Source organism: Esox lucius, chromosome 5 (assembly GCF_011004845.1).
Source record: "Esox lucius isolate fEsoLuc1 chromosome 5, fEsoLuc1.pri, whole genome shotgun sequence".
NCBI classification, from domain to species: Eukaryota; Metazoa; Chordata; class Actinopteri; order Esociformes; family Esocidae; genus Esox; species Esox lucius.
Window position 1 is genome coordinate 16,805,799 of NC_047573.1, and position 11,116 is coordinate 16,816,914.

Consider the following 11,116-nt stretch of genomic DNA (forward strand, 5'->3'; position numbering starts at 1 on the left):
AAATTCGGCAAAGTTGATTGGATGGTGCTTCATTTTAAAGATGGACAATGACCTAAAACATACTGCGAAAGCAACCCAGGAGTTTCTTAAGGCAAAGAAGTGGAATATTCTGCAATGGCCGAGTCAATCACCTGAACTGCACTTGCAGTCTGACTTCCAAGCATTACAAAATTCCCTTATAGATGTTGGTAAAAAATAATGACGATTACAATTGGGTTCTTCTATAGAAATAAAGCAAGCTTGTCATCTTGACATAGAAATTAAATTGTTCAGGACACTTATGTCGGTGTTAGATATTGCTAATCTACTATTCATGCCTCAGCTTCTGTTTTAAAAACCCTGGACTCTATCATGCCACTTTCTTTTATTACTTGGGCAAGCTTTTATACACACCACTGTCTTCTATATTCTGCTGTTGGTTGGGATTCCTTGCATTCCAGAAGGGCAGGACACTATTGTTTGTTAATAAGTCCGTCCTGCAGAAACTTCCATACTGCCTGCAAAGGATTCTCGACAAAGTATTAAAGTTGAACATTTTATTTATGATTTTTAATTTGTCCAATTACATTTGAACACTGAAATAAGGTGACTGTGTATGAAAATGGTTGCAATCCCTACATGTTTCATATGATATTTTTGTTCAACCCCTTAAATTAAAGCTCAAAGTCGGCACTTAAATTGTATCAGAGTTGTTTCATTTTTAATCCATCGTGGTGGCGTACAGAGCCAGAATTATGAAAACTGCATCAGGGTCAAAATATTTACAGACCTAACTGTACATGATTGTTGATGTACATTCAACAAGGTTCTCTGTTGGAACTTTTTCCCACAGTCCAGACATTTATGAGGCTTCTCATTTGATTGTGTAGCCATGTGTCTCTTCACGCTGTTATGGTTGTTAAAGCTTTTGTCACACAGGGAACATGAATACGGTTTCTCTCCTGTATGAATCCGGTAGTGCGTAGCGAGAAAATTGTCTTGAACAAAGCCCTTTCCACAGACATCACACTTGAAAGGTCGCTCTCCAGTATGGTATCTCATATGTATAATCAGTTCAGTTTTAGACCTGAAAGCCTTATCGCAGTTGTTATGATTGCATTTAAAAGGCCTCTCCCCCATGTGAATCAGATCATGCCTTTTCAATGTAGATGCCCTTACAAACGGCTTACCGCAGTAGGAACACGGGTAACGCACCCCTTCATGCTTAGACTTCTCATGGTTAGCACAAGACTTAGGATGCCTGAAGAGCTTCCCACAATGCCAGCACGGGAAACCATACTGCTTGGATTTTTCACTGTGACTTGTCTGCATGTGATTTTGCAGGCCAATGTTGGTAAAGAAGGCCTTGCCACACTCACAACAAAGACAAGGGCTGTCATCAGATTGGCTTTTCTTGTGTTCGACTAGGTTTGACTTGGGTACTTTGGTCTGGCTGGGTTCTGGGTTGCATGGTGGGTCCTCTAGTGTATTGATGGATGACGAGTCACTGTCCTTGGCTATTGCGCCAAGAGGAATACCACTGGATGGCTCCATGTTGCATCCATTAGATGATGGTTTCTGGACTGTTTTAACTTCTTTGATTAAATAGTGGTGATTCTCAGTGAATCATCATGTGGGTAAGTATCCAATGCGATACATAGTCTTACCACAAACCTTGCATGCTCTATGGTCTGTGGAGGTTTGTGCAATGTCTTCTTCATATGTAGTAAATGCAGTCTTTCCTTCTCCAGAAGGTAAATCCTCTTGTTGCTGAGTTCCCAACAAACAAGGCCTTTGGTGAGTTTGCGAAGTGTGTGAGTGCTTGAAAGTCTCTGGTCCAAAGGGAAATGTCAGGTTAGTAGTGTCAATCCTTTGTAGCTCCACAGAGGACTTGTGAAGCATGGACACTATGATGTTATCAGACAGGTCAATCCTATTCATTTGTGAAGGGATAGGTTTTCCACATTTCTTTCCATGAAGCATGTCACTGGCATTATTTTGGACTCTTTGGGGTTTGTTTCTGACCAAAGACTCATTCCTTCCATCTTCCCCAATAACCATCACTGTTTTATACATTGGTTCCTTCTCTTTTGTCTCTAAAGATACTTTTTCATTCTTCTCAAATTCCAGACCCTCTTCTCTTTTTATCACAATGACACTTGCTTCTCTGTGTACTCGGTCTGTGTAGCAGATTCCACCCCCAACTCTTTGGAGAATGTATCCACGTAAAAATTCAATGGATGATCCCTGTTCTTCTGACTTGGTCTGTTCTGCTGTTACCACCACCCTTTCTACTGGGGGAAGACAGAGCGCTGAGAGAATGCGGTCCCCATCGGAAGAAGTGAAAGTATCTAGAAAGGGGTGAGGAAAGGTTTAAACCGAGTTCGCAAGTGAATAAATGTTCATTTCTGCCACTGACGATGAGCCGTGCTCTACAAGGATTCTACAAGGAGTGTGGCCTACCATGACTGTCCAGCAGGTTGAGGTCTCTGTGGTACTGAAGCAGGGTTTTCAGCTGCTGAGGGTGAGACACTGACTCAAGACATTCCTCCAGAATAGAGGGGACATCACTGAGTAGAGAGGCAGCCTGAAACAAAGAATACAGAGGTAGAAGGAATATAGGTAGAATTCACAAAATGCCTCGGTTACTCTAAAGACTTTCTTTTATGTGTACCTGTTGGAAGTTTGATACAGGAAGTAGCTTCTCAAGTCTCGAAAGGAATTGCCACATGAGTTTCTGGATGGCTGTGTCATAAATGGGACCAAATTATATATGAAAAACATCCTAAAACAGAAGAAAGAGGAACATTTCTCAGGTGTGGTTACTTAAATTGCAGTAAAAAGAAACATTTTAACTTTGTTAATGATGCTTATGGATGACGCCTTGATAAAAATAGCTTTCATAGGGCTATCAAGTGCGAACAAATATTTTGCTGTGCATCTGGGAGTTGAATTGGACATACAGGCAAAAAAAATTATGTTAGACCTAATGACCAACTACCAAGATGGCTAACTACATGCCCTTAAGATTTCCCATAGCTAGGACAATGCAAATGATAGCTCTAATATAGTTGTGTTGTAAATCATCATTTTTGTACGCCTGCATGTTCAGAATCAGTTAGCCTGTTCTACCATGTATGTCTAAATGTAACATCTAATGTCATGCATCACATCTATAAGGGCCAACTTGCAAACATTTATTATGACCATGGTACCTAAACCCTAAGTAGCATTTTCAATTTGTTGTCACTGTAAACAATACCTAAGACAGAATTAGGATAATCATTATACAGAGATCAGAAATTCTACTATTGTCCTAGTTGTAGCTATTCCATACCCACAACTAACCTGGAAGAAATGTTCCCTCTCATCTGGGTCTATCAGGAGGGTTTGAACCAGAATCAAGAAGTGGGATTCAGATAATCCCACCCCTGCATCCGTCGCCTGAAACAATGAATGAAAATATCTTGAATTAATTCAAGATACGTTAATTATATATTGTCATTTAGTAGTGTGAAATCTTCAAGGTTACAATAATAGCACATTACTTAGGTGCCAATAGAATACTCATTACAATTCCAAATGTAATGCAAATCAATTCTGTTTAAAACGTAATTCTCACCATATGTCTGCAATTGTGTTGTGTTCATTATATTGTGTTCATGTTATATTGTGTTCATTCTATTTCTCTCATTGTTCTTGTTCTCCATTTTTTTTATTATTAGGATAGGGATTGTAAACAAGCAGCATATGTTGTTTCCTGCACGTCACAAATTATCTGTGATGTGATTTGCTGCAGAGGGACACGATACCTATGAGAAAACACTTTTTAAACCGTCATGGAAATAAAGGTGCAAAAAACAAATTGGATGAGTCTCTTCCCTAAGGAGCCCACCTGTGTTCCCCAGAGAGGTGTGAGGGTCTATATCCTGTCCAGGTGTGGCTGAATGCTTTTGAGGTCTGCGATTTGTTTAGAGCGACACAACTCCAGGACCAGCTGAAAGCAGAGAAAACCAGTCAAACTATAACAAATACTAATTATAATCATATTAAAATGTTCCCTTGTAATGATGAACACTTGCTCCACTTTGCTCTCACCTGTGCACGAAGACCCAGAATAAGTTGAGCCCTTTGACTGTTATTCAGGATCTCTGGAACTATCTCTGTGACCATGGTAACAAACTCCTCCAGCATCCCATAATCCATCACATGTCTCTGCTGGACCGTTTGCCAGATGGCTGCAGAGACAAGCCTCAGTGGTGAGATCATGAGGCGCAGAGAGGGGAGAGGAAGAAAGGGACCTAAAACACAGGAGTTTACTTTGTTGTACAAATGTAATGCTTTGACAGCCTCTGTGCTGCACTCCTATTTACACACAAAAACCAAGTCCCTACCTCTGCCAATCACACAAAGATGACAGGTAACCGTATATTTTAGAGGGTTTCAGGGCCTCTGGAACAGACCAAGGGCATAATAGCACACTCTCCATGGTGACCGCACACTCTCCATGGTGACCGCACACTCTCCATGGTGACCGCACACTCTCCATGGTGACCGCACACTCTCCATGGTGACCGCACACTCTCCATGGTGACCGCACACTCTCATTGGTGACCGCACACTCTCCATGGTGACCGCACACTCTCCATGGTGACCGCACACTCTGCGGGTACCATGCAGAACTGACTAATGGCAAATTATATTAGGAGATCCTGAACTCAGATGACAATTGGTCATTAAATATTCACCTAGACGCAGGTACTGAGACTGAGCCCAATAGTGAAATTCAGTAGGACAAACTCGGATCATGCACACAGAAAGCTGTTCTGATCCAATCGTACCCCGGGTGATTTGGATACGTGAATGTATTTATACAGCAAGTGCAAGGTCGGAATACATTCTGACAAGGTCCTATACTGTATAGGCTACTGCTAGCTGGCTAGATTGTCCGTCTGTTGCTACTGTATTGTACTAGTTTGAATTACAGTAGTGTTATTATACATATCATGACATTTTACCATTAATTCCGCAAATATGTTCTCCCATTGCGTGGTCTTCGTTGCAGCCATTTTCAAACTGAGTTGAGGTTTTAATTTATAGAATAGAATGCCACTGCTGGTAAACAAAGCGCTGGTCTGCGGACCTACTCTAAAATGATTCCGTATGGAGTTGTTAACACTTCAATGATTCCGTCTTAAGAGCTGTGCGGAACCTTTCGAATAGCTTCCACACGGATGTGAAAGGGGGACCATTATGTTTTTTTTTCTCTTTGCTTGGCGTAAACGTGGCTATAGTCATCCTTACTATCTCACCTTATGTTTTTGAATGTAACTACAAGGAACACTCAACATGGAAAGAAACATCCCTGTGGGAAAAGGTAAAGCAAATATTTGAGAAACAACAAAAAAATCTGAAAGCTGCAAGTGGGTACTACAAGGTATGGGGAGCTAGCTGGCTACGTGTAGCGAAGTGGCTAACTTCCTGAAACCGAAGAATGATGAACACAACCAGAATAACTCATTTTAATTTGTTATGGAGGTATAATGTGGAATTTTATGAAAACAAAAACATTTGTACTCTTGATTTTAAACATTTATGTGACAAGAAGGTGATCATTTAAAGCAGAAATCAATGGTGGCCTCGTTTGTTTTTTCAAAAACGTTATATGGCCGGATATACATTAGTAGAGATAGGAAACTCCACGGAAAATTGTGTTAACGCCCATTGGGAAATTGACATAGACGAGCGATGCATTATAGGTAATTTGGAGTCAAGGAGCGTACTCCAAAAATGTAATGGGATTTAGTTACCATGTTAGCTATAATAACGTTAAAAAGGAAAATGTGTTAATATTGTCACCCGATGAATGTAAATTGTTCTTTGTACTGTCGTATAATTTGTAAGTGTAATATTAGCAACTTCGAAGACAATTTGCTTTAATTTAATCCTACGTGACGCAGAATGACAGCGTGAACGCGACTTAGTTGTTTGACTAACAATGTTATGGATTTATATCTCTGCTTTTCTGTAACATCTCCGATTAGGCGTCGGTATCTAGCTAGAAAATAGGTAGTAGTCCGTGTACCTGCACTAAACTCCCAGTATTTTTCATTTTCTACCTCTTCATCTTATTTTGTAATGGTGATCCAATACATTTTTTGCCATTTAATTTCCATGACTACTCAACTCGATTTATCATGTTGCTCTCGTGCTATATTTGTTTTACAATGTGACAGTCTTAATACATTTGGCATCAGAAACTAAGTACCATGACAATATTAAAATGTGAGTTCTCAGCCCTACAAGCTAGCGATTTGATATTACCAACGGATTCATAACAACTGAAGACCGCGGCATGCCATTCTGTTTATTCCCACGGTGCTTTTCTAACCAGGAAGTCACGTTGGTCAACATATGAAAGTATACCCACTTACTTGACGACCTGCGTTAGCAATTCAGGCGCCTGAGAGAGTCACTAGAGCGCGGTGAGATCCTGGTCAATTTGTATCCCCCATTTAGCCACTCGTCAAAAGCAAGTCTTAAACCTAGCCTGTGCTGGTCCACTTTGTGCCATAGACCTTTGGGACTTCTTGGATGCCTTGATTACACTTCTTTTTATATGTTTGAGTTATTGCTCACGTCTGTCTCATTCATTCACTACTTTCTGTTGATCATTCACACTTCTGAATGTGTTTTTTTGTCTTATCATTTAACAAAATCAACTCTTGTGTTTTAGGTCCCTTTCTTCCTCTCCCCTCTCTGCGCCTCATGATCTCACCACTGAGGCTTGTCTCTGCAGCCATCTGGCAAACGGTCCAGCAGAGACATGTGATGGATTATGGGATGCTGGAGGAGTTTGTTACCATGGTCACAGAGATAGTTCCAGAGATCCTGAATAACAGTCAAAGGGCTCAACTTATTCTGGGTCTCCGTGCACAGGTGAGAGCAAAGTGGAGCAAGTGTTCATTATTATGAGAGGAAAAAAAATATTATAATTAGTATTTGTTTATCTCCCCTATTATAGTTTCTGACTGGTTTTCTCTGCTTTCAGCTGGTCCTGGAGTTGTGTCGCTCTAAACCAATCGCAGACCTCGAGACCATTCAGACACATCTGGACAGGATACAGACCCTCACACCTCTCTGGGGAACACAGGTGGGCTCCTTAGAGCTGGGCCTCCGCTAATATCCAAATGAATCCATTAATCATAGACATTAATCATAGCAAAAACATAATGCAAGCAACATCTATAGGGCAATGTTTATATTCTGTGTTTCAGGCTACCGATGCAGAGGTGGGATTATCTGAATCAAACTTCCTGGGGCTGGTTCAAACCCTCCTGACAGACCCAGATGAGAAGAATCATTTCTTCCAGGTCAGTGGGCGTAGAATATATGTGGGCAGTCTACATCTGTATTTCTATCAATTAAATCATCTCCTTAGATATTTTTCTAGTTTACGTTTCTTTACTCAATTTTAGGATGTTTTTCCTGTGGAATTTGGCCCCACTTATGATGCAGCGATACAGAAACTCATGTGGCAATTCCTTTCAAGACTTGAGAAGCTAGTTCTTGTGTCAAACTTCCAACAGGTACAATTACAATAAAATATATAGAGTAACCTAGGCATTGGGTGAATTTTACCTATATTCCTTCTACCTCTGTATTCTTTGTTTCAGGCTGCCTCTCTACTCAGTGATGTCCCCTCTATTCTGGAGGAATGTCTGGAGTCAGTGTCTCACCCTCAGCAGCTGAAAACCCTGCTTCAGTACCACAGAGACCTTGGCCAGCTGGATAACCATGGTAAGGCACGTTCACCGGATGGATAATTTTCTTGCTATATCATGGATAAATCTAATTACACAGCAATGGTAAGCATTACCATGTATTGATGTTTGGTAACCTTTCTTCCTTCTTTTTCAGACACTCCATCGTCCACTGATGGGGACTGCATTCTCTCAGCTCTCTGTCTTCCTCCTGTGGAACGGGTGGTGATTCCGTCAGAGGCAGAGAAAGGAAGTATGGATGTAAAAGAAACCGAGAAGTTTGTGGATGGCAGGTCAGGTGAATGCAAGGAAAACCAGCCTTCTTCTGTTACTGAGGAGGAGGACGCAGAGGATGATGCGGCTAACCCCGAGACAGAGGAGATTGAACCGGAATACAATACAATGATGGTTATAGGGGAAGATGGTGTAGAGAGGCCGGTAAAACTTATCCAAAAGCCTCCTCCAGAAAACGAAGAAACTCATGGTGAAGAACACCGCGAAACACCCAATCTAGAACAACAGACCCCCAAATCGGATCAGATCAAATCAATTGAAGAGGGGTGTCTTCCACAAGGGGAGCTTGGAGAGGGTAGTATTCTTCCAGTAGAGGGGCAGACAAACCCAGAGCAGTCAGGCAGGACAGACCAGCAGAGTTTGAACTGTGACGCAGGAATCTTACAAGTCTCTGCAACACTGAGCAAGCAGAATTCTGCATTGACCCAAATGCATTCCGTAGAGGGGTCATCTTCACGAGGGAAAAGGTCGCTGGAACGTAGGACATGCAAGGTGTGCGGTAAGGTTGTCCAGCGTCCGGCAGTTCTTAGGAAACACATGGTGACCCACACTGGAGACTGGCCCTATCAATGTCCTACCTGTAAGAAGATTTACAAGACCTTGAAAAGCTTCCAGGAACATACTGAAAAATGTGTCTTTCCTAATGAGGAAGCGCTTCAGGACAGCGAGTCTCCCGTATCAGTGATGCAATACAAGGGTCGGGTTTTAAAGAAAATTCTGCCACTTCCACCAGGACAAAAAGCAGCACAGAAAGAAAAAGACCAGAAGCGCATTGTCTGCAAGACATGTCCTGTTTGTGGGAAGACTTTCGCCACAGGTTCGAGCATGAAGAGGCATCAGATTATCCACACTGAGCCCAAAAAGTGCCGACTGTGTGAACAGGTCTTCCCTAACTCGTCTGAACTGAAGATCCACATGGAAACCCATCCAAAAAAAGGCCTTCATCAATGCAGTAACTGTGAGAGGACTTTCAAGCATGATTACAGTCTTAAGGCTCATGAAGAGGCTTGTCTGTTTCTGAGTCAACAAGGGCAGCTTGGAGAGGGCAGCAGTCTTCCAACTATGGCACAGACAAACCCAGGGCCATCCAGCATACACCAGCAGAGCATAACAGCAGGTTTCATACAAGTCTCGGAAACTCTGAGCCAACAGAATTCTGCCTTCGCCTACATGCATTCTGTAGAGGGGTCATCTGCAAGAGCCAAAAGGTCGCTGGAACGTAGGACATGCAAGGTGTGCGGTAAGGTCGTCCAGCGTCCGGCAGTTCTTAGGAAACACATGGTGACCCACACTGGAGACTGGCCCTATCAATGTCCTACCTGTAAGAAGATTTACAAGACCTTGAAAAGCTTCCAGGAACATACTGAAAAATGTGTCTTTCCTGTGGAGGAAGCGCCTCAGGAGAGTGAGTCATCCTCCACCAATGCAACCAAAGACCCATCTTCCACCCTGGAACTGAATGCATCGATAGGATCATCCAAACGCTGTGCGAGATGTCCAATTTGCCATAAATTTATATCCGGGTACCTGAGATACCACATTCTCTCTCACTCTGACGAACGCCCACACGCTTGCCCTCGCTGTGGGTCAAAGTACAAGTTTGACTTTGTATTGAGGAGGCACATGAGACTGTTCTGCAAAGTGAAGAAGGGTGAGCCTGTTGAATTGGGAGAAAAGAAGATCCACAAGTGCAACGAATGTGGGAAGGAGTTTGGGCTAAAATCCACACTGACGGCACACAAACGCATCCACAACCCGCTACGTTGCGCCTATTGTCGAAGAATGTTCCCAGACCAAGAAACACTTGCAATACACAAGGTGGAGCACAAGCCAGTCCAATGCACCATGTGTGATAAGAACTTCAATGTAATACGATACCTCTCAAGACATTATGTAGAGGACCATCAGTTCAGTGGGCCATTTCGCTGCACATTCTGCGAGAAAAGCTACGCCGAGTTATCCGTTTTCATCAGACACGAGAGGACTCACACCGGGGATCTCCCATATAAGTGCTCCCACTGTCCAAAGAAGTTTCATTTTGAGACTGCTCTTGTGACACACCAGAGAAAACATACAGGAGAGAGACCGTGCCTTTGCTGGGAGTGTGGAAAAAGCTTCCAAACCAAGGGAATTTTAAAGGCACACATGGACCGCGTTCACACTCAGGTGAAGCGTTTCCCCTGTTCCCAGTGTAACAAAGTTTTCAAGGACAAAGGTCAAATGAAAATGCATGAGAATGTATATCACAAAGGGGTGCGTTTTCCGTGCTCTTATTGCGGTAAGGGTTTCTTCAGCCCTGCCCCATTGGCGAGACACGTGTTGATTCACACAGGGGAAAATCCTTATTCTTGCACCTATAAGGAGTGTACCAGGGTTTTCAAATCAGCATCTGAGCTGAGGATACACATCAGATACCACACTGGAGAGCGGCCATTCAAGTGTAAGGACTGTGGCAAGGGTTTTGTTCAAGCCCATTATCTAACCGTACACCGACGAAGTCACACCGGGGAGAAGCCATACCCTTGTCTGACCTGCAACAGGTACTTCGGCACCTCTAGTCAGTTGGCCAGACACATTAAGACTCACACAGGAGAGAAACCATACCAATGTGGGGATTGTGGGAAAGCTTTCAATCGAAGAGACCGCTTACGAACTCATAAAGACAAATGCCATCCGGTTACTAGTTACTGAAAGTGCAGATTATATCTTAATGTTCTATACATTATGGTTGTTATGCAATTGGTGTATATAAACAATCTGTAGCTTATGTTTTCACGTAGCCAGTAGCAAGTGACAGGGGCTTAACTCAACCTGCTCTAGCAACCCTGCCATGAAAAATGTTAAGTATTTTTTATACTATGGTTGTAGTGATGACTGTTGGATTCTGGGATGAATAAAGGACATCAACTTGTCATGCAGTTAAGTAAGAGTCAATTGCTTCCCGTGAAATCTTTATTTGTGGTGGCAACATCATGCAAAAAAAAAAAGCGCAGTAAAAAAATCTAAACTTGGAATGATCTGCATGTGAGGGCAAAGAAAGCAGATGTTTGAAAATAAGTTACATTCAAACAACATCTATA

The 11,116-nt window shown here is 42.4% G+C and overlaps 2 protein-coding genes across 6 annotated transcripts; one reads left to right on the top strand and one right to left on the bottom strand.

Moving 5' to 3' along the window:
• Window positions 1–678: 678 nt before the first annotated feature.
• LOC105025059 lies at window positions 679–5,270 on the bottom strand. Of its 3 annotated transcripts, XM_010895471.4 has the most exons (8): window positions 4,998–5,270; window positions 4,078–4,280; window positions 3,875–3,976; window positions 3,602–3,791; window positions 3,328–3,423; window positions 2,654–2,764; window positions 2,443–2,566; window positions 679–2,330 (listed from the first exon to the last, which is right to left on the bottom strand). In XM_010895471.4, exons 6-8 carry the CDS (start codon window positions 2,708–2,710, stop codon window positions 1,609–1,611), a joined length of 903 nt encoding a protein of 300 aa, XP_010893773.2. In that variant the 5' UTR covers window positions 2,711–2,764; window positions 3,328–3,423; window positions 3,602–3,791; window positions 3,875–3,976; window positions 4,078–4,280; window positions 4,998–5,270; the 3' UTR covers window positions 679–1,608. The 3 variants fall into 3 exon arrangements, with proteins under 3 accessions (XP_010893773.2, XP_010893776.3, XP_034148379.1); XM_010895474.4 differs by lacking the exon at window positions 3,602–3,791; XM_034292488.1 differs by lacking the exon at window positions 3,602–3,791 and having other exon boundaries at window positions 4,374–5,270.
• On the top strand, window positions 5,241–10,959 carry LOC105025061 (zinc finger protein 624-like). Of its 3 annotated transcripts, none has more exons than XM_010895475.4 (7): window positions 5,241–5,356; window positions 6,716–6,918; window positions 7,031–7,132; window positions 7,257–7,352; window positions 7,458–7,568; window positions 7,656–7,779; window positions 7,900–10,959. In XM_010895475.4, the coding sequence occupies exons 1-7, from the start codon at window positions 5,329–5,331 to the stop codon at window positions 10,725–10,727; spliced, it is 3,492 nt and encodes a 1,163-aa protein (XP_010893777.2). In that variant the 5' UTR covers window positions 5,241–5,328; the 3' UTR covers window positions 10,728–10,959. The 3 variants fall into 3 exon arrangements, with proteins under 3 accessions (XP_010893777.2, XP_010893778.2, XP_010893780.2); XM_010895476.3 differs by lacking the exon at window positions 5,241–5,356 and adding an exon at window positions 5,425–5,517; XM_010895478.3 differs by lacking the exon at window positions 5,241–5,356 and adding an exon at window positions 6,012–6,464.
• The last annotated feature ends 157 nt before the right edge of the window (window positions 10,960–11,116 follow it).